Source organism: Schistocerca gregaria, chromosome X (genome assembly GCF_023897955.1).
Source record: "Schistocerca gregaria isolate iqSchGreg1 chromosome X, iqSchGreg1.2, whole genome shotgun sequence".
Taxonomy (NCBI): Eukaryota; Metazoa; Arthropoda; class Insecta; order Orthoptera; family Acrididae; genus Schistocerca; species Schistocerca gregaria.
This window is the reverse complement of record NC_064931.1, coordinates 329,266,770-329,290,206: the sequence shown is the minus strand read 5'-3', so window position 1 is coordinate 329,290,206 and position 23,437 is coordinate 329,266,770. Positions and strand designations below refer to the sequence as shown.

The 23,437-nt window shown below is 40.4% G+C and overlaps 1 protein-coding gene across 2 annotated transcripts in view; it reads left to right on the top strand.

The window, feature by feature from the left end:
- Positions 1 to 22,932, top strand: part of LOC126297849 (solute carrier family 41 member 1-like) — a 329,510-nt gene extending 306,578 nt beyond the window's left edge. For both annotated transcript variants that reach the window (XM_049989112.1, XM_049989113.1), the window contains 2 exons: positions 2,751 to 2,899; positions 15,297 to 22,932. In XM_049989112.1, the coding sequence (XP_049845069.1) occupies positions 2,751 to 2,899; positions 15,297 to 15,482 (335 nt within the window). In that variant the 3' untranslated portion in view covers positions 15,483 to 22,932. The remainder of the gene's footprint in view (positions 1 to 2,750; positions 2,900 to 15,296) is intronic.
- Positions 22,933 to 23,437: the final 505 nt, after the last annotated feature.

The following is a 23,437-nucleotide window of genomic DNA, read 5'->3' as shown; positions in this document are numbered from 1 at the left end:
CAGCACATACCTGTCTAAAGTATATTGTACAGTGCTCCTGAACTTTGTCCATTGATGCTTGATATTGTCAATGCTTGGGGTGAAATTTTCATGTTGACCTGTCGGGTAATCTGAAATCTGTTTCTTGTTGCTCTTGCTAAACAGAGATTTTCCTGGCTTTCTTTGTGTTACTATTTATGGCCATATTCAGTGATGGTGTAGTATTTTTTTGATCAAAGATTCTCTGTTGTAAGCTGACTGTCAAAATGTTAGGATCTGTTTGTTATCGGCAGGTCTAAGATGCTTGTTTCAAGAGTCAGTTCTGTGATTAATGGTGCAAGGTAATTTTTGGATGTGGCACTTAGAACAATTTCACCCAATTCCCTATCACCCACTCTAATCATGTCAGTCTCCCAGGCTTAATCCAAATTATTTCAGAATCTGTGCTAATCTCACTAGATATTATCATAATTTTAATTATATAAGCATGCCTCCACCACCAGTGTTCAACCAACCTATGCAATACACATAACAGAATTTCGTTCCTGTTAACATCTGGTTTGAGCCAGCTTTCTGTGCCTAGTACTGTGTGTTCATTGTTACTGTTTATAAGTCAGGCTAGTTCTGGGACGTTTCTGTAGATGCTTCTATAGTTTACTATTACTGCATTAACATTTTATTTCTCCGATCTTTTATGATGAATGCTACCTTGTCTGGAATTGGAATACATCTTTTTGGGCCTGCGGAGGAATTTATCTATCCTGAAAACCCTCATGTGCATCCCATGTGTACTACAGTAGCTTAGTACCCACATTCTGCATGTATTCATGCCTGATCTATTAATAAATAGTCCTACAATTCCCTACCTGATAGAAGAGGTTGAGAAATCTGAAACCAAGATCATCACACAATTGTCTGATCCTCAGGTTTAAGCTTTCCAGTTTGCCCCAAATCAGAGGACTGCTATTGGTTCTGTGATTGATGCTACAAAATGTTACTCTTCACCTACCCCACAAGTGAGGCTAGCTATCTTCACCAAATCAGCCTCTTGCCAGTAGGGAATAGAGAATGGCCTCTGAACCCAAGTGGTAGGCATTATTCATGCCAATATGAGCTAAGATTTGCAGCCGTGTGCACTCAGTCACAGCCAGCAAGGCCACCTTCACATCTCAGATGAGACTCCCACTGCATGAAAACAAAGTGGACACTAGCTTTCTTTCCTGACCTGCCCACTGTTTCCTTCAGTGGCTCAGTCATCCATCTAACATTGAAGCTGCCAATGACAAGCAATGTCATCTTATTGGCTAATTAGGATCTCCCAGGAAGATTGGCCACAGTCCCAACAGGTGATGCATCCCATGCTGGCTCAGGCATACTGTCAGCAGTGGGCAATACTTCAAATGTGTTTCTTAGGCATAAGGGAACATCGGTGCAGCTTGTACCCTCTTTCTCTTTCCATCCATTGATTCACGACCCCACCGTTGTTTGCCAATAACCATCAGGGAAGTCATGACTGGTTGGGACGAGCAAATCGGAAGGTGCAGCAGCATCAGGGAGCCCAGGTGGTGATGTAGCCTCCATAGGTGTCAAAGCATTCATCTCAGATGCCCCAACAGCACTGCAACTAAGGGTGGCAGCCTGAAGCATGTGAACTGTGGCAAACACACATTCCATCTGTTTACGGACAGTGACAAATTCCCACTTCATCTGTATACAACAGGCACAAACCCTATCCATCTTTAATCAGTTTCATCTACATCATACATAATGTAACACTAACCCAAGGAGTCATTTTGTGCATTGTAAGTTCTGCTGCCATGCTACTTCTAGTTTACACTGCTTCTAAAGTTGGCTAACACAAAGCTAATGCACTAAAAATGTGCACAAAAAAGAAACTTGGAGTAAGTAAACAATAGTCTGCACGGTACAATAAACAGGTTACTATTCACTTGCCCTCACCCCCCACACCCCTTGCCCTCACCCCCCACACCCCTTGCCCTCACCCCCCCACACCCCTTGCCCTCACCCCCCACACCCCTTGCCCTCACCCCCCACACCCCTTGCCCTCACCCCCCCCCCACACCCCTTGCCCTCACCCCCCCCACACCCCTTGCCCTCACCCCCCCCCACACCCCTTGCCCTCACCCCCCCCACACCCCTTGCCCTCACCCCCCCCACACCCCTTGCCCTCACCCCCCCCACACCCCTTGCCCTCACCCCCCCCACACCCCTTGCCCTCACCCCCCCCACACCCCTTGCCCTCACCACCCCCACACCCCTTGCCCTCACCACCCCCACACCCCTTGCCCTCACCACCCCCACACCCCTTGCCCTCACCACCCCCACACCCCTTGCCCTCACCACCCCCACACCCCACCCCCACACCCCTTGCCCACACCCCACCCCCACACCCCACCCCCACACCCCTTGCCCACACCCCTTGCCCACACCCCTTGCCCACACCCCTTGCCCACACCCCTTGCCCACACCCCTTGCCCACACCCCTTGCCCTCACCCCACTCCTCCCTATCCTTCTCCTCCATGTAGTAAATTTTGAACTAGGCACATCCTCATGTATTTGTTTTTCTTGGTTTTTTATTTTTTTTTTTCTTTTGTTAAAATTTTCATTCTTGTGTTTCGCTGCTCTTTGCCTCCATGCATGTCTGACATTTACTCTGTGAAGTACTCTGAATATGCCTCTTGTACATATAGTTTTTATTTTTGTTGGAGTTTAGTTTTGATACATTGTAGATTAATATTTTATGTTGCAGGTCCCCATGCTCGAACTACGAGAGTCCTTATGTTGATGGTAGTTCCTGGCCATCTAATTTTTATTTACACCATTAATTATATGAAAGGTGGTCATACTTCCCTTACACCACTGTTTGTTTTTGTGTACCTCTGTGCAGCTTTTGTTCAGGTAATCAAGATATATTCATATAATTTATGTAACTATGTTTGCAATGTTCTTTAAAAAGATATTCTCAAGTGATTTACTTTTCCCTCACCATGCTAAGAAGTTGTTTCGATTAATTATTAGCACAATACATTTACCAGTACATTGTTTTCAATTTTTTGTGCCCCTTATGGGCTCTTAACTGAAAGAAGACATAAGAATGTGGCATAGAAATTATGAATGAAAATTTCTGTTCTCAAAACTTTTTCCTAACTGCTGAAGTAGTATTTGTTATAATGGTACATTTACTCATAGTTAAACCCACACAGTAAGCAGATGAGTAAGGGTCAGTTCAAACCTGGTCCAACAGTTTGTATCAAATTTTACACCATATCAATTTTCAGATATGCTAAGGTGGTTCCCCAGTCGCCAAGTACGTGATAGTTAACAGCATTGTTAACAACATCAGATGGTGCTTAGGAGTTCTGGGTCTGCACCACAGCAGGTTTGATGCAACCATGTCAGTTAATATTGTGGGTCATCCCACAAGCACAAGTCCTTTGGTTGTCAATATTTTTCGGTGGCTTCTTCCATCAGCTGTAACCTGTAGCATTAGATTTTAAATGCTTTGTCTCCTTTTCATATTATTTCTTTCCATCTTTTTTTCATTAACACTGGTTTGTAGTGTTCTGACCTAAACATGTTTTTGGAACCAGTTCCCTTCTGTTCTTCAATATTTGGCAGTGGCTGGGTTCTTTCATTGAAGAAAACATTTTTACCTATGTGCGATGGTTCACCTTTCCCTGTCAGATGTCATTGATAGTGACTTCCAGATTGGTAGTCATATTTTATTTGTGGCTTATTGGTTGATACTTATAGTACAAAGAACTGTGGACCATTGATTAAGAACAAATTTCTTTGCTCACAGTTTTCATTTGTATAATTTGTATTTTCCATTTTTGGAGTATTTCAGATTTGAGAACAGGGCTGTTGAATTTTGATGAACTGAAAACTTATTAAACTCCAAAACTGCAACTTATTGACCCATGTACTGCACAGTGTGTTAGACTGAATCTAGCTTGTGAACTGTGCTAACCTAACAGGAACTACTGAAATGCTGCAGTATTGCCATGACCAACTGTACTGACTATTTGATGGATTTTTACTTACACCACAGTGCGCAGACTACAGGGTAACGTTTTAAAAAGGATAGAACTTCTGAAGATAATGAGACTAATGCAAAAATATGATTTTGAAATACATCTTTTGAATGTAAATAAATACGGCAGTTGAAAGTAAATAATAAATATGCATAATGGAATGGCTTTATTGATCCACCTGAATGCATTGTGCCAGCACTGGAGTTGGATATTAATGTGAGGTTGTTTCACGTGGAGTGGACTAGGGGAGAAATAGGCTGGTATTTGTTTAGAGGGTTGGGGATAGGTGACTGGTAGCTGGGAGGGTGAGATATTATGTCATGCTGGTGAGATGAACTTGTTTTGTCTGGGCAAGGGTAGCTGATGTGGAGAATTAGATTGAGATGTCAAAATAGGACAAAGGAAGAGGGCGGCTGCAGACGTGAGGGTATGAATGCGAGATAAATGAGCTTAGTCATCGAGCAGGGGCTAGCAGGTGCTGAGGCCACAAGTATTACAGGGTCAAAGGGTGTGTTGCAACGACAAACCTTTATCTACATAATTGAGCAGGGAGAGAGGGGGATGTTATGGGTTGTGAAGCAGGTATTGAAATAGAGCATGTTCTCAACAGTGTGTTCTTTTGTTGACTGGCCAATTGTGCAGGTGGCCAGAGTTTAGTGGTGGCCATTGCTGTGGGCAGCTGTTTGATTATCATACCCACATAAAATTCTCTGTAGAAATTCTGGTAGAGATGGCACACGATATTATATGAATGTTTCCTCACATGGCCCTGCCTGTGATGGGGGAGAGGAGAGGAGGGGAGGGGAGATGCTGTGTGGATACACAGGACATTTCTTGTACATGAGTCTTCTGCAGGGGTAAGACCCATGTGGCAATTGGTTTGTAGTGTGGCATAGCGATGGACTGCCAATCCCCCCCCCTCTTGATCTGGTGGACAACAAAATACTGCTTCGGAAGGAGTGGGAAGTATTGTGGCTAGGGTGTTCCTGGTTTCCGGCATGGTGTAGAGTAGCTGAAGTCGCGATGAAAAAGATGGTTAAGTTCCTCCAATCCACAATGTTATTGGGTAATGAGTGGGTGTGCTAGTTTCTAGCTGATTCATGGAAGTTGTTGGAAGATCAGGGGCATATGTGGATGTAGTCCCTTCATCACCCAGTACTCCCAGCATAGCATCCTGACAGGAGTTGTTGCTCCAGCTGCTTAGAACTGAATTGTCTATTCCAGAAGAAGAGAAATATTTCTTTCCAGTGTAAAGTCCCTGCACAGGTGCAGCAAAACTTGGTGCCAGGAGTGACTTCTTCTTCTTCATTGTCTTCACGATGACTTACTTAGTTTGTTCATTCTCTATAGCATCATGTAGTTTAGGTACTTCCACCTGGGATGTGGAATTCAGATAACATTATCACAAGAAATAGTCCTGAAGATCCCCAATAGCCTTCTATCTTTGTCTAAAGACACATCTTTTTCAGTGGTTACTGATGCTGTATATTAACTAGCTTCTAGAAAACAGTTCATTGGAGCCTTTTGCATAAAAGATTTCAGATAGCAACAAACATGTGTAGGCTGTCAAATATTGTTTCATTATTTCTTTTGAGGAACGAATGAAGATTTCTGTACAACTACTACTCTGTATTTTGTCTCGAGAAAAACATCATCAGTGTTTGGAATAAATGATGTTATCCTCAGATACACATGACATCTATTGACAATAACAACTTTCTTTCTTCTTGTTGCATCAATTTTTCACATCTAAAGACCTTAGAAACTTCAGGGAAATTCCTGCCACCATTTGTACATTACTACTGAAGTCAAAAGTGCACGGCAGTGTGTCTGCAGTCATAAAACAACAAGGAATTTTAAATCTCCCATTTATTAATAGTGACTACTTTCCCCTCCCACCACTATTGATGGACAGCAGTGCCTGAAGTCTCTCTCTCTCTCTCTCTCTCTCTCTCTCTCTCTCTCTCTCTCTGTCTGTCTGTCTGTCTGTCTGTCTGTCTGTGTGTGTGTGTGTGTGTGTGTGTGTGTGTGTGTGTGTGTGTGTGTTGCTTGGCTTATAATCGTGAATCAATTGTGGCAAAGTATTTCTCTTTATTCCCATCACCTGACATCTTTAATAGTAGACACTTTCCATCTCAACAACTTGTCGTCACTTGAATATTGGTAGAAGAGATTATAACATTTTTATAAACAATCCAGTTTGCCATTTGATGCATTGAAATCTTAGAGACTGATCTTTAGTTGTTTCCTGAACTTTTCTGTGCAGTACATATCTGATTATTGGAATGTTACCTGCTCTCATTCCTTGAAACTATTTTAAAAGACATCATTTCTATGTCTTCAAGTTAATGTGTATATGTTCATCCTTTACAAGCTGTAACAAAAACTTGTGCTTCAGTGTTCAGGAGGGCTTCTTTATTTTTCATTGTTTCCTACGAAGAAGATTGTACCAAATTGTAAATTTCTTACCAATGTTGTTAAGTTTAATGCTACTGTTGTCTTAGACACCATGGATAACCATCAGCTTCTACTGAACCATTACTTTTCTTCTTTTACAGGCTATACTAAGAGACACTCTTTGCATGCAAATTGACACACGTCTGTACAACACAACAGGGTTAAGTACACTTGTCAGAACTGCCACCAGATAACATTGTGCAAGTCCCACAATATTTTATTAAAATAACTGTTCACTGTCTTCAGGCAGTGATGGTTGCTTTTGTCACTGCTGCAAGGCACAACTGGTGATATGTGGCAGCATTGAAATTGATTGGTCCAGGAGCAGGTGTTACGCATGCACCAATTGGTGTTAACAGTTGGAGCCTCTCTGCACATGTGTAGTTCCTCCTACTAACCCAATAAATTTCTACAGTGACACCGAATTATCTCTAGCTGTGTCTTGCAGCAGTGATGACAGCAACCACCACCAGTTGAAGACATTGAAAAATCCCCCCCCCCCCCCCCCCCACTGCCCCTCGATGAAATATTGTGGGGCTTGCATAATCTTATCAAACAGCAAACCTAAGAAGAGCATTTGCAACAGATCTGTCACAAAAGCTTGGAAAGTCACAGCACAATAGAATTATTTGACGTGTTTGGGAAGTTCAATCTAATATGATATCAGCTCCCCTGACTTTGATGTAGAATGGGTTTGACTCAATAATACTGATTAATCAGTGAACTCAATTTTATTTCATTTGCTCTAAGTGTGTTGAAAGTTGCTTGGAGGGGAGGAGAGGGAGGGGGGTGACCTAAGACATATGTAAGTATTGATTGTCATTTACAGAGAGACACTTATTGGCACAAAGTTTGTGTAAGTGAAAAGGAAGCCACCAACTCCATGTTAGGACTTTCATCAAAAGCAGGTATTTGTTACAAGCAAATTTAAATAATATTGTTCTTATGAGAGTTGCAATGGGACCTATGAAAATAGTTTGTAAAAGTGGAAATTTCGTAAGTCAGTTCATTAATACTCATACCCTATATAGCCACTGTGAATATTACAAAAATTGAGTTGGTCTAGAAAGAGCATCAGATTGTTTCTGTGCATTGATACTTGTCGACATGTTTTCTGCTCAGATACCACTCAATACAACATTAAAGGCTGTTGGTGTATGCGTATGGACTGTTATTGACTTTACTCTCTTGATGTCTATCTCCCTCCTAAAAGGGAGATGACACATCAACAGAGAGTTAACTTGATCCATTAGTTGCCTGTGCCTTTACTCCTTCTGAGTGATTTAAATGCCCAATAACCATTTTGATGGCGTTAGAACATTTGACAAAGACAGTATAATGTAACAAGTGGTCACAGATCTTGACCTGTGTTTATGCAGGGTAGTGACCTGTCATGGAAAATTGGGAATTCTCAGGTAATTTGAATTTACTGAGAAATTTGGAAGTCTCAGAATTCTGAAAGATTTGCAAAATTCCGAAAGACTGTGGGGAGAACTGAACCGTTCATTAAAAGAAAGAAACATAATGGAGTCATTTTGTCACAAATCGCTTGGAGATTATGCTTCAGAAAGAAGTGGGTGTGACCATGTAAGGAAAGGTGAAGGGTTTGCATTGGATTATATTAGTGTTTGTTGCATGAGAGCTGTTCCTTTGTGGAACTTGAGAAAAATTCAGATTTGTCAGTGGGTACTTGGACTCCAGGTGTTCCTCATTGAATGATTGTAAATACAATGAATTATAACTTCAGCATAAGAATTTGTCATATAATTGTGAGGTTTTTTTTTGTTAAGTTAGATTACTATTCAGGCTTCAGTTTTTTTTACTAATTTCAATGCAAAGTAGTACTTTGTAGATTTTCTCTCTGTCATGCTTCAGTTCACACTATCATCATTGTTAAGTGCGTTGTGTGTCCACTTACAGACATGGCGTCACCATGAAAGTCCACTGATATTACATTCCAGTTACGACAGTTCAAAATGTGTTCCTGTAATGTCTTCTCATATAGTTAAGGTTATTGCACAGTGTCACAGCATGGCAGGGAATGGTGATGGATGTCAGTAATGAAGGAATTTCCAAGGGTGGCAAAAGTCCACAGCCAAGAATAATGCACGTGAAAGTAATGTGGCAGTGACAGAGTATCTGTTCTTATCCCTACAGTATTCTTTGACGAAACCTGAACAAAAATCTTTCCATTTATTTTGCCTTTTCCATTGTTCACAACTTCAAAGATGTTAAGACACATTATGTCGATATGAGCCTATGATTCACTTTGGTCCCACACATGAAATATTATTTTACACGCAGTATAGTATAGTGCCTGATAGTTGTTAAGTCTACATCTACATATATGCTGTGCTAGCCACCAAGCGGTGTGTGGCGGAGGGCAGAATTCGTGCCAAAGTCATATTCCCCCCCCCCCCCCCCCCCCACCTCTCTCTGTTCTACTTGCAGATCGCACGAGGGAAAAATGACTGTCTGATTGCCTCAGTACTCAGCTCTTATTTCCCTTATCTTTGAGTGATGATCATTATGTGATTTGAAAGTTGGTGGTAATAATATATGTACTACATCCTTGGCGAAGATTGGAGTTCGAAATTTAGTGAGAAGCCCCTTCGGTTTAGCGCGTCGTCTATCTCTAAGACTGTACGAACTAACATATTGTAAGCTATTTCTTTGTTGAAGGACTGCATCGCTTCATGATTCTACCAATAAACCGCAATCTAGAGTTCGCCTTACCTGTTACTTGTGTAATCTGATCATTCCATTTGAGATCATTTCGAATAGTCACACCCAGATACTGACTGATGTTACCGCTTCCAAAGGCTGATGATTTATTTTGTACTCATACAGTAATGGGGATTTTCGCCTTGTTATGCGCAATACATTACACTTACTAATATTGAGAGATAACTGCCAGTCATTACACCACACATTTATTTTCTGCAAATCCTTATTGATTTGTTCACAACATTCGTGTGATACTACTTTCCTGTAGACTACAGCATCATCGACAAACAGTCTAAGGCTGCTGTCAAAACCATGAAGCAGATCGTTAATGTAAATTGTAAAAAGCAGAGGACTTATTATGCTGCCCTGGGGCACACCTGAAGTTAATCTAGTTTCTGTTGAAGTTAACCCGTTCAGGATGACATACTGCTCCCTGTTTGTTAGAAAACTTTCTATCCAACTGAATATGTCATTGCATAGACCGGAAATGCACACCTTTTGTAGCAAGCGACAGTGTGGAACTGAGTCTAACATCTTTCGAAAGTTGAGAAATATGGCATAAACCTGGGAGTCGGTATCTAGAGCCTGTTGTATATCATGCACAAAGAGGGCCAGCTGTGTCTCGCTTGACTGCTGTTTCCTAAAACCATGCTGGTTTCTGCAGATGAGCTTCTCAGAGCCTAGAAAGGTCATTATGTCTGAACACAAAATATGTTCCATGATTCTACAACAAATCGATGTCAGTGAAATTGGCTGGTAATTATGTGCATCTGATTTTCTACTCTTTTCATAGATTGCTATGATCTGGGCGTTCTTCCAGTCCCATGGAACTTTCCACCGTTCCAATGATCTCTGATAGATGACTGATAAGAATGGTGCTATATTTGCAGCATAGTCAACATAAAATCTGACGGGGATACCGTCTGGACCAGATGCCTTTCTGGCATCTAAGGATCTTAACTGTTTTACAATCCCAGATGCACTAAACACTGTCAGCCATTCTTTCGTTTGTTCAATAATTGAAAGGGGGAATGGTGCTGCAGTCCTCTATTGTAAAAGAGTTTTTGAAAGCTAGGTTTAGAATTTCTGCCTTCTGTTTATCATCATCAGTTACATTACCCGTACTGTCAGTAAGAGAAGGTATTGAATTATTTGTAGCGTTCATAGATTTTTACGTTCAAACCAAAATTTTTTGGGATTACTTTTAGAATCTGCAGGTAAAATATTGTTTTCAAATTCATTAAGAGTCTCTCATTGTCCTTCTGAAAGCTGCTTTCATTTCGCATAATTTCTGTTTGTCAGCGGGACAGTGACTTATGTTTAAAATGACTGTGCAAAATTCTCACTGTGCAAAATTCTCTTCTTTCTCAGCAACTTCCTGATATGTTTGGTGTACCAAGGTGAATCCTTTCCCTCCCCTATACTTTTGCTATTCACATACTTCTCTAGCACATGGTGGACAATACCTTTAAATTCCAACCAAAGATGCTCAATATCTATGTGTACCGCAGTGAATGCTTGGAGCTGACTATGAAGATATTCATTAATGACACTTTTATTTGCTTTCTCAAACAAGAAAACTCCTTTTCCACCGACATAGAAGCCACAACGACATTATGGTCGCAAATATATTATTCTAGATTAACTTCCTCAAAAAGATCAGGTCTGTTTGTCGCCAAGATATCCAATATGTTCACATCTCAAGTTGGTATTGTAACCAACTGTTCAAGGTTGTATGTTGAGAGCGCTCCTAGAATAACATCAGTGTCATGAACTGGTAATTTTTCGGGCCAGCAGTTTGTTTCTCATGGGGAGGAACTTAATCTAAAAAAAAAAAAGTGCGTGCCACAAGTACTGTGCTACCCATCTAGCTGCTTCTTGTGTGTAATGCACCCCTGATCTACCAAGGGGTGTCCTACAACCTTCCACTCCATAGCGTAGGTCGAGGAATCTACAACCATTTTCTTCACAGTTGACATAGCCTCTGGTTTAGATTCTCCACTCGACTCCAAACCAGAGGACCCTGGTCCACCCTGGGTATAATGGTGCAGATTGTCAGTTTGGCTTCCACTCCTTGAGAGGTGGAGGCCACCTTCATCAATTTAGCCATCTGTAGGAAGGACCCAAGGATTTCCTCGGAACCCCGACACACAGGCATCGTTGGTGTCAACATGCGCAACAGTCTGCAGCTGGCTGCACACCGCATGCTCGATAGCTGCCGGAAGAGTCTCTACCACATCCTGGACAAGGCCCCCCCCCCCCCCCCCCGCAAGCACACCGAGTGAACATTGGACTTCTTCCCCGCCCTAGCCACTATGTTCCTGAGGGGCTGCATGATCCGCTTAACATTTGAGCTCCCAGCAACTAACAAACCGCTACCCCCCATGTGCCTGTCCGGACCTTGCTGAAGGAGCAGCCACTATCCTGGCAGAAGGTGCAGTCTGATCCGTCTCAGCCTACTCCCCCCCCCCCCCCCCCAAGCATCAGATAGCCCACTAAATCTATTAGCAAAGTGCATGGGATTTGGCAGGAGCCTGCTTACCCCATGCAGCCATCGTTTTGAGGCTCGAGACCTCGACGCAGTCTGCCACCCACACTGAGGTGAGAGTGGGCCAGCCGGATCAGTCGCACCTGAGGTCGGCTCAGTGACGGAGAGCTGTGACATCCCCCTGCACATCTAGTACAGCAGAGCCTGCCCCAGGCACCCCATCCCCACCGCACCTCAAGGTGGCACTCTGGAGCTTGTTGACTGTGGCCAACAAAGCTTCCAGCTGTGTTTGGACTTCGGCCAACTCCTCCTGCATCTGCACACAACAGACACAGTCAAGGCATTAAACTGCATTTATGGTATTAGAGAAACAGATCAGAATGAGATGGAGCAAGAATTATTACTACCTAACAATGAAATGTGTGGTCAAAATGACTACACTGCATCATACCTTTTCAGGCATGGGCGTAGTGATATGATTGAGAAGTTCCTGAAAGACTTGTCGCCACACCTCAAAAAGAACACACTCCAGATTTTGAACAGTTGCCCACACTGCTGAACTACTTACAGTATTTTTGACAATATTATCCAGTACCCTCAGTCTACAGCAGAACAAGGATCCTTATGCATTCAAGAACAGTTTCAAGTGGAGTAATTAATTCCTGCCCTCATTAACAGTATTCAGCAAGAATATTACAATGGTTTGTGCACCCTCCCTCTCTCTTCCCCCCTCCCTCTCTCTTCCCCCCTCCCTCTCTCTTCCCCCCCTCCCTCTCTCTTCCCCCCCTCCCTCTCTCTTCCCCCCCTCCCTCTCTCTTCCCCCCCTCCCTCTCTCTTCCCCCCCTCCCTCTCTCTTCCCCCCTCCCTCTCTCTTCCCCCCCTCCCTCTCTCTTCCCCCCCTCCCTCTCTCTTCCCCCCCTCCCTCTCTCTTCCCCCCTCCCTCTCTCTTCCCCCCCTCCCTCTCTCTTCCCCCCCTCCCTCTCTCTTCCCCCCCTCCCTCTCTCTTCCCCCCCTCCCTCTCTCTTCCCCCCCTCCCTCTCTCTTCCCCCCCTCCCTCTCTCTTCCCCCCCTCCCTCTCTCTTCCCCCCCTCCCTCTCTCTTCCCCCCCTCCCTCTCTCTTCCCCCCCTCCCTCTCTCTTCCCCCCCTCCCTCTCTCTTCCCCCCCCTCCCTCTCTCTTCCCCCCCCTCCCTCTCTCTTCCCCCCCCTCCCTCTCTCTTCCCCCCCTCCCTCTCTCTTCCCCCCCCTCCCTCTCTCTTCCCCCCCTCCCTCTCTCTTCCCCCCCTCCCTCTCTCTTCCCCCCCTCCCTCTCTCTTCCCCCCCTCCCTCTCTCTTCCCCCCCTCCCTCTCTCTTCCCCCCCTCCCTCTCTCTTCCCCCCCTCCCTCTCTCTTCCCCCCCTCCCTCTCTCTTCCCCCCCTCCCTCTCTCTTCCCCCCCTCCCTCTCTCTTCCCCCCCTCCCTCTCTCTTCCCCCCCTCCCTCTCTCTTCCCCCCCTCCCTCTCTCTTCCCCCCCTCCCTCTCTCTTCCCCCCCTCCCTCTCTCTTCCCCCCCTCCCTCTCTCTTCCCCCCCTCCCTCTCTCTTCCCCCCCTCCCTCTCTCTTCCCCCCCTCCCTCTCTCTTCCCCCCCTCCCTCTCTCTTCCCCCCCTCCCTCTCTCTTCCCCCCCTCCCTCTCTCTTCCCCCCCTCCCTCTCTCTTCCCCCCCTCCCTCTCTCTTCCCCCCCTCCCTCTCTCTTCCCCCCCCCCTCCCTCTCTCTTCCCCCCCTCCCTCTCTCTTTCCCCCCCTCCCTCTCTCTTTCCCCCCTCCCTCTCTCTTTCCCCCCCTCCCTCTCTCTTTCCCCCCCTCCCTCTCTCTTTCCCCCCTCCCTCTCTCTTTCCCCCCCTCCCTCTCTCTTTCCCCCCTCCCTCTCTCTTTCCCCCCCTCCCTCTCTCTTTCCCCCCCTCCCTCTCTCTTTCCCCCCCTCCCTCTCTCTTTCCCCCCCTCCCTCTCTCTTTCCCCCCCTCCCTCTCTCTTTCCCCCCCTCCCTCTCTCTTTCCCCCCCTCCCTCTCTCTTTCCCCCCCTCCCTCTCTCTTTCCCCCCCTCCCTCTCTCTTTCCCCCCCTCCCTCTCTCTTTCCCCCCCTCCCTCTCTCTTTCCCCCCCTCCCTCTCTCTTTCCCCCCCTCCCTCTCTCTTTCCCCCCTCCCTCTCTCTTTCCCCCCTCCCCCTCTCTTTCCCCCCTCCCCCTCTCTTTCCCCCCTCCCCCTCTCTTTACCCCCCCCCTCCCCCTCACTCCCTCTTCCCCCCTCCCTCTCACCATTCACTGTGTTCCATGGTTTCTGGGGCCTGTGCCAATAGAGGTCACTTTCAAAAAATTAATTGAAGCCAGTTTGGGTTGATGTTATCTGTGTCATGTTGCTGTTTGTAATTCTACTTGCAATTGTATTGCATTCTTATGATTATAGAAATAGGCTGGAGTTAGAAATAATGATGGTATTGCATTGTTATCTTGCCCAGATTTTCATTTGATGTTTGAAAGCAAGTCTATTGTTGTGAACTTAAAATTACAGTTTTGGGATATTAGTGTCAATTATGGCACTACACTACGACCAGCTTGCGTCCGCCACTCACTCATCTTGTTGTAGAACCTTGTAGACATCATTGTTGAGAAACAAACTTTTCTAACTTTTCTCATATCTAAAAGAATACAAGTGCCAAACATTTAGCCCAGGCAACTTTGACACTTGAGAAACACCCACTTTGTCACACATCTTATGCTTTAAGTAGAAGAATGGAATTTTACAACTTTGTATGCTTAAAGTGTGAGTGCCACTTGTGAAGTTATGCCTTAGAGAAAATACAAACTGCTATTTGAATCCACAGTAAAAGCACATTCTGATACTGTTAGTAACTGTTGATTTTATTGGAACATTTTTTTAAGTGAACCAAGAAATCAATATGTAAACTTTTCAAATGAAAGTTCTGCCATTTGACTGTATTGTTTGTTCTACTGTATAATCATTCATTTGGCCTTTGACTATTTAAAAGTACCACAATTTTGAGCATCATCAGACTTCCATAAATGAATTCGCTGTTGAAGTATATTAAACTTGATTATATAATGCATGTCTTACAGTCGAAAAATGTTAACATATTCATGATGCATGTGGCAGTAATAAAACAAATTGTGACACAATGAATAAGTGTGCCATAAATTGGTCACCAAAAATAGTTGTTACACCGTTTTTTGGTGAACTTATGGCATTGTTATTCAGGGTATGTTACACGATTGTTTTATTTCTGCCAGACACTTTGTGAATATGCACTCTTTTTTATGTTGTTACATGCGCGTTATATAACCAAATTTAATATTTTTCGACGATGACTTTTTTAATAGAAATCTGATCATGTCCAACACTGTGGTACTTAATAATGACCAGAGGCTGAAATCATGATTGTACACTAGAATAAACAATCTACATAGTCAAACAGCATAACTTTCATTTAGAAATTACCAATTGACTGTGGCTCCAAACTGTGTTAAAATTATCAATATGTAAACTGTACCATATAATTGATTGAATTTATAAAGTTGTTCATGTAATTTTCTTTCAGGTTGCAGTATTGTTATATATTGCACACATCATGATTCACTGGATGTGGAAACGAAAAATTGACCCAGACAATTCTGCCATTCCTTATTTGACAGCATTAGGTGATCTACTGGGCATCAGTCTTCTTGCTATTGCATTTGAATTTCTGTATCTTGTTGGTGATCAAGATAATGATATCAATGATTAAGTTACAGTAAGAACTAAACGTGGGGTGCTTTTGTTGTTATGAGTACTCAGATGTGTTACTTTTATTTAATTTTGGCCAGAAATGTGTGACATTTTGGAGCATTAGCGTTAACTATGGAATTCCAGCAAGTTGTACATTAACTGTCAGCACTCTGTTAATGTTATCCATTTTTAAAATTTTCCATATTCACAATCTTTTTTTTTTAACTTGGTCTCCAGGCTTGTATATTTTTCATATATTTATTTTTCTGTAGCTAAAATTTTATCGTATCTTATTTGTCTTTCTGGAAATGTGTTCCATACAGTGTATTTCGGATCTTGAAATGGTTCTTTTTTGGTTTTCTTTTTTTAAAATTTTATTGTGAAGAAAAAGCTGGAGTCTGATGACAATAATGTTGTTCAAGAACTTGACTCATCTAAAAGTGACTGTAGGAAGTTTCGTAACATTTATTGGATTTACCAGTTTCTGTATGGAATATCATATTCTGCCCCTGAATATTAATTTTAAGAAATATATGATGTTTGCATATCACAGTCTTCTCTTGTGACTATTTTAAATGTATTTATATAGAATGATTGTTGACTGAAGTAAAGGAATTTACTGTTTGTGTTGTGAAGCCGAATGGTTCCCGAATAATATTTGATTACAGAAAGCTGTGTGGTTGTGACAAATGGAGCCAAACCTTTTTGTGTCATATTGTTTTAAAAAGTAATTGTCCATCTACTTACATGCGGTCTTCTTCATCTGTTAACTGGTTTCATGCTAAATTGAAAATCTTTGCACAGTATTTATTTATTCTCTGTATATTCTACTTGTTGAGCTAGTGAAATTTGCCAAATCACACTTACTATGGCCAATGTGGGATTTTATGATTTACAGTAGAATCTAAGAGGGGTGCAGAATTTTAAAAATACTGAATCAGAAGTAGTAATTGTCATTATATGAAATAAGTTGTATCTATGGTATGAGTATCGTGTACAATAACTATTGACATACAATCTCTTTATTTTAAAAGCCTGAACATATCAGCCAAACTGGTGCATTCAGTGATTGTTGTGTTTGGTGGTTTTATACATTCATTTACTTGTAGACCTTAATCTTTTTGTGAATTCAGAAGTGCAGTCAAACGTTAAGACTGGGTACTGAATGTGGCGGGCCACATCCATTATTCTGTTCTTCAGGTGAGCACTGCCATCTACCATCTCAAGTAGTTATAAGTTTTAAGATTAAATATGTGTCATAACTCAGTGTGTTAATTAGGTAAATTTAACATTATAATATAGTGTTTCTTTGGGATGTAAATGTCAGTTAAGAACTGAGTAGTATGTGATCTTCAGATTCATGTTTCGTAGAACACTTCAAAGCAAAACTATAAGTAGTCTCAATGGAAATTTTACTGCAGTGAAGCATAGTGTCTGCAGCAGATTGTCAGTGTGGTTTGTTTCCCCAAAACAATCACAGCAAATCACTTATACATTTTGAGGTGTTTGTTAGTTGGTTACATTTTCTTTGCCCTTTTTTCCATAGTCCATCCATTACTTCACTTTCTTGTAAGTCATTGGACTTCCAGGTAACTGAAAGTCTTGGTGCTGTATGCAGGCAGTCAACATACAAATTTTCTAAGATGCTAGAATGATTACCTTAGACTGTTAAGGTTTGACCTTTCTATAATAATTAGTCATATTAACATTGGTGTAAATATTAGAATCCATGAATGATTTGGCAAACACACCAAAAATAATTAACAATGAGTCTTTGTCAGATGAAGATTAAAAAAAGGTAACCTACATTCTTGCTTGGAAATAGATTCTGCTCTCTGCAAGATATTTTTTGTATGGAGTTTCTGACTTTGAAACATGACAGTATAACAATTTTCGTGTTACATTGTTGGAAGAAGCAGCTACAACCTCTGTTTTGAAAGGGGAAAAAAGCTATTGTGTAGTAAAAGTAATGTGCAGTGTCCAGTGTCACAGTATAGAAGTTGTTCAGGAACAAAATATTACTGGTCATTAGTAAACCATCTGTGTTTCTAACAAATTTCCTCTCAGTGATGCTGTTTAACCATCACATTTACACTATACCATAATAATATTAGCTCAGAACTCTGTGTCACAAGGTTCATGTTCCTGTTGTATAAACTTGGTTTTAAAAAAAAGAGGCTAAACTTTTATATTGTTGTGTGCCAAGTTCACTTATGGTCAGTCCATGAGGCATCCTCAAATGGCTTGATGGGAAGAGCAGTCCCACAAAGGCAGGGTCCCAGTTTGGCATAAATATTGAATAGCTGTATCTCTTTACAGTTTCAGCTAGCAGTCGAGTCAATTAGAATAGATAATCTCTTTGCCATTTATGGATTTCCCCAGTTACTAATTGTTCGGTAAACATGATTATGAATCTTCTGATATAAGTCATTCAGATGCAAGGCGAAGTCTAAATACAGGTATCAGCATGTGACTCTTATATCTAACAGTGTTTTATGTTTTTTGCATATATATGCCATTGTGCCCTAAATTTCCCCTATCCCCCCCCCCCCCACCCCCACCACCACCACCTCTCTCTCTCTCTCTCTGCTATTGCAGAAGGTCATTGAATGTAGCTTTGCTGTACACAGTTTCTGGAAATAGTTGTAGTGGTTTGATACATGTCATTAAATTATGTAGAATTATTAAGTAGTTAGAAGGCTGGTGAAAGAATTATTGTATTCTGATCCTCCCTCCTGCTAGAGAGAATTGATTCACATTTAGGCGGTCTTCTTCCTCAAGATCCTGAGCAAAAATTGCAAGCTGTACTATGCAAGGGAAATTCTGTTGCACAAATGAATATGGATCAGTCATTACAAATACAAAATCCAAAAATTTAAGTTTGCAAGTCTCATTTACAAATAATATTGATGATGATGATAAGTAAAAAACAAGGTTGTGGAAGATATTTCAATGCAATTGTTGCACTTGTGCTGAAGCTGGAATTAAAAATTAAAACACATTAAATCTGGTTGTGTGAGGGACGTATACATGATTGAGGAGAAACTGCAGACTGAATCATTATTGATTGTAGTTATCCTTTTGCAGGAAGAACTAGTTCAGAAAATCATTGTTGTGTAGCAACTACATGGACAAAACACTGGCGTGACATGTATGTATATAAATAATAATATGAGGAGATACTTGTGGCAGCAAAAACAGGGAGAACTTTTAGACAGAATGATGCAGGCTAAATGGGTTAAGGTAATAGGGTGTGCATGGCTGGAGACAGAAGTGTTTAGTTAAAGTGGAGTTGTGAAAGTCAACCAAGTATTGCGAGGAAAGACATCATCATAAGAGTTACAACGTGCATTTATTTCCAGGAATTGACAAATATTAGAGCTTGAACATTGCTTATTGTAATGATATTCAGGTATTTCTTTCGTTTTGATAGTGTAGGTCTTCTTGATAGCAAGTCTGAAGTTTTCATGCATGTGATATTTATTTCTGGGAATGGCTTCAGGAAATAAATGAGGTGAAATTATATTAAGTGAAAGTTTTCCAAATTGCGTGTGTGGCAGTTGGCTGAGACATTGTCAGTGTCATAAACAGACAATGTAGACAATATTTCGATTAAAATAACTTTGTGACTGAAGTTTCTTTCACTGAGTTGAGTAGTAAGTGGTAGCAGCCAGCTAGTCATAGTTTTTTCTCAGGCACTACATTCTCACTGTTTTGTAGGTACATGCAGGGCCTTGTGATGCATGACTTGTATTAGTTGTATCTGACTATAGTTTCAGCACTTCTTCCTTGTCTCTACTGTTCTTTTAAGTCATCTTTGCTTGAGATGTGTTTCATCTCTACCACGATTTGAACCTCCCTTTAGGATTTATAGATATTAGTTATCAGCATAAAGTAAGCTATCGTAAAATATAACAAACATAATGTAAAAACGGTGAGAAATTAGTTCTTGTGGCAAATTTTTTTGTTTGTTTTTTGTTGGTGAAATCTTGCACTAGTCTTGGACATTTTAACTCATTTTGAATTGCCCCCATTTCCAAATTAAAAGTAATTCAGCACTTCTATAAGACTGGACTATTTGTTCTTGAAATGAAAGTATTTGGTATGCTAGGCTTTCATTATTGGCTTGGAAGATTTGAAAGATGTGTTCTCTAGTGTGTGTGTGTGTGTGTGTGTGTGTGTGTGTGTGTGTGTGTGTGTGTGTGTGTGTGTGTGTGAGAGAGAGAGAGAGAGAGAGAGAGAGAGAGAGAGATATTTATGTACTATAGTATTTTAATTTTGCCTTTAGATAGTTGCACAAAGAACTCTGTTTTCAGAGGTTAGTTCCTGGTCCACACAGAACCTTATTCACTTACCCCAGTTCATGTGTCCCCTTATTTGTACCATTTTTATGTGATGGATGATAATGCATACTATCACTTTGATCCATGAATGCATGAAAAGAATGGGAACCTGGCTTTGAAGAAACAATGGGACACCTTCCCCCCTTTTCCCTACCATCGATCAGAGGGATTTTAGGTTTTGACTAACACAGTTTTTGCAATCTTTGGATATCAGTCACACGTTTCTGGACCTGTAATAAGCTAATTAAATAGAAGTTTCTTTTGTTTCAAGAAACTGAAAATCACTGAATACTGTCTTAAATACTTTATGGAATTTTTTTGTCAAGCAAGGTCATATGTTTAAAAACTTGAAAAAGTTAGCCTCCCTTTTTGTTGGTAAATTGCTCAGAACTTAGAAACAGTTGTTGTTTTTAAATAGCTGGAAACTAAATGCATTTTTATAATATATTTTCTGTTTTTCTAAGTATTATATGGTATGAGAGAAATCTTGTCATAACCATCTTGCTATAAATGTGTTGTGATGATACTTTACCAGTGCTTTAATGTCAGCTTTGATAATTCTGTTAAGCAGTGTTATTCAGCATGCTGGCATGAATTTTATATGTGCTTGTGCAGTTGCAAATTTTAGTGTGATATATATTTATATGTGAGTGAGCAGTGATTTTTGATGCTAGGCTCATAATAGTTGAATATCTATACATAAACTGTAGAATTTGTAGCTACAGCTGAATAACATTTTGCTGTTCAAATTGTAATGTATAAATATAAATTTGTGTGTATGTTCAATAATAAGAGTTCAGGCGACCACTTTAGCATAAACATTCAAAAGTGATTTTAGATCTGGTTTTTCACTATGAAAGGTATTGGCACTTGCTTTTGATTTGAGAGACTGATTTCCACACTGATTTATCATCCACTTGCAATAAGTTACCTTGCATTACTCAATGTTTGCTACCATTATGGACTTGATAACTGCTGTTTGTCCAGTTTTATTCTACAGGAAACAATGACAGATACAAAATGTATACTTCTGTGCCACAGATTAAAAATTTTACCTACCAATAGATTGTGTGGAAAAACAAAATTCACTGAGAAAGGTTGCTTCCAGTAACTTCATATGTGAACAATTTTTTGGATCATTCCTGTTGTGTTTTCAGAATATAAATTTTTCACACTCTGAGAGGGAGTTGCATCTGTTATGTTACCTGGAGAAAAAACACACACATACACTGTGCTGCAGCTTATAGATCACAGTTTAGCAAGAGGTGCATGTGTGTTATGGTGGTTTTTATGGATGATGTGCCTTCCATTTGAAGATGACTGATGCACCTGCTATAATAAAGTGGTTAAATATATTTTTTCAAGTTATATTTTCTCCTGAAGACAAACAGCAAGTCACAAAAAACAGTGTCAAATTTATCTTAATAAGAAGTTCTTTAACGATCTGAAAATGGAATAGTGTAGTCATTGCCTTAATGTAACATTTAAGCTATTACTGCTATAGTGTGCTAACTCAATGTAGACCATATTCCTGCTGAAAAGGTTATTACATTGTCATGTGTATCATGGAGTTCTGTTTGTCCTCCTATGACAGTTAAATTATGTGAATTTCTATTGAAATATAGTTAAAAATTATAAACAGGAGATGAGCCAAAGACACACTTGAAAGGAAGAAACACTTGAATTATAGCATTTATTCTCTAGTCTATGTTGTAGGTAACTCCTATTTACGAAGTATCTGAACATCAGCTGCATTACACCTTTTTTTTCCCATCTCGTCTTACCTATCACATATTTTGAATGTGATTGTACACTGTTAGATGTAATTTAAATTTGAAATAATGTTAACGTTATGATATTGTTGATTTGTACTTCCTTTTAAACATTAACTACACTAGTCTTTCTTAAAATTGTTAGGGGATATTATTTTTCTGAAAATTTCTGCATAATTTCAAACTACATTGATATAATTTATCATCTTGCATTAATCAGAATGCATCAGATACTTTTGGTGTGCAGGAAGTTGGGCTGATGTTTTTACCTTGTGATACGGAGTTCTTTTTTGATGTTAGTTATCATTCCTCTTAATTTGCAGGTGGAGAATTGTACTATTCTTATCACGTATTTATCATGCCCAGTACTAGCTGTATGCAAAGTCATTTAATTATGCATACTGAAGCTCAGTTATGAAGACAGTATTACTAGAGCTTTAATGACATTGTGTGAATCATAACAATTTTGTTTGTATTGTATATCAAGCAGGAGCTGCCAGTTGTTGAAAGGAAATAATTTTTTAAAAGTGTTTTTGCAAGATAAACTTGTCTTACTGTGTAAATCATTTCAATTGTCTTCTTTCTCCCTGCCCCGCACCCCCCACCCCCCTTGTTTCCATTTCTCTTAGCATGTCTTAACTTATTAGTGTAAAATTAAGCTTTATCACATTGATTTAATCTCATTTTGCTGTATTGTAGGTGTACTAAAATACTTGGCTGTGACAGAACAATTTTTAATAATAAGTATATTAGCACCTGTATTGTTACATTTGTTCCTTATGATGAAAATGAGTACTCATTAATAAACTGGATGAAAATTGTGAAACTGAAGGCCTTACAGCATAGTTCTTGTAGACTTAAGAGAAATTATAGATTCAGCCTATTTTGATGTCATGTAATTTAAAAAAAAAAAAACTTTTAAAGGAATATGTGAAGCTTAGTACAAATCCAAAATTTAAATGGATCTGCACTGAGTTGCAGGTGAATATAATTCATACTTGTTAAATGTGATCAGACAAGAAAGTTTATGATATTGTTGTTGTTTGTAAAGACACACATCCACAATGCATTCATATTACAAATTTGATTGTGGAGAGAGTTACTTAGAAGTCTGTGTGGATTTGGTGTGCAGATATTTGATTTTTTAAACATTTGCAGTAATTGAACAACCTAAACATTGATTTCACAAAGAATTATTTAAGTAAATGGTTTAAAGAACCTTATTGGTTATGTATGTCATTCAGTTATGCTTTACATATTACAGTTCTTTGCCTTCAATATTTTTTTAAACATCATTCAGTTTGTACTGAGCAGTTGTGAATGGCCAGAATAATAACTTTTTTAGAATATTTCATTATCTGTTTTATTTGGAACCCTACTACATAATTTGTAAAAGAAACATTATTGATATTATTCATGAAATGCACTATGGTGAACCCCTGCGACTGCCGCATTTGCTGAAGATAATTAAAATGGAATTGAACAACAAACTGAGCATCAAGGAAGTTACTACTCACTTGACCACAATTCGAATGTTACTACAGGTTTAAATCTTGAACTAAAATCAGCTCAGTTGTGTAGATGCCATGACCTGTTTAACGAAGTATGCTTATGCAGACACACAATATACATGCGTGCATGCGCATGTAAAATATATGTCAAGTTTATCATAATATAGGTAGAGCCTGTTTGCAGCAACTTATGTGCAATAATAGTATAGCTCTTGGATTGCTACATCAGCTTTTCATACTTCTTAATGAAGCTCTATCCTGCAAGCTTTGCACAAAGCACTAAATATTTAATCATGAGGATGCTGACACTTTGTCAAGTGAAAAAATATCAGTGCAAATAAATGAAAC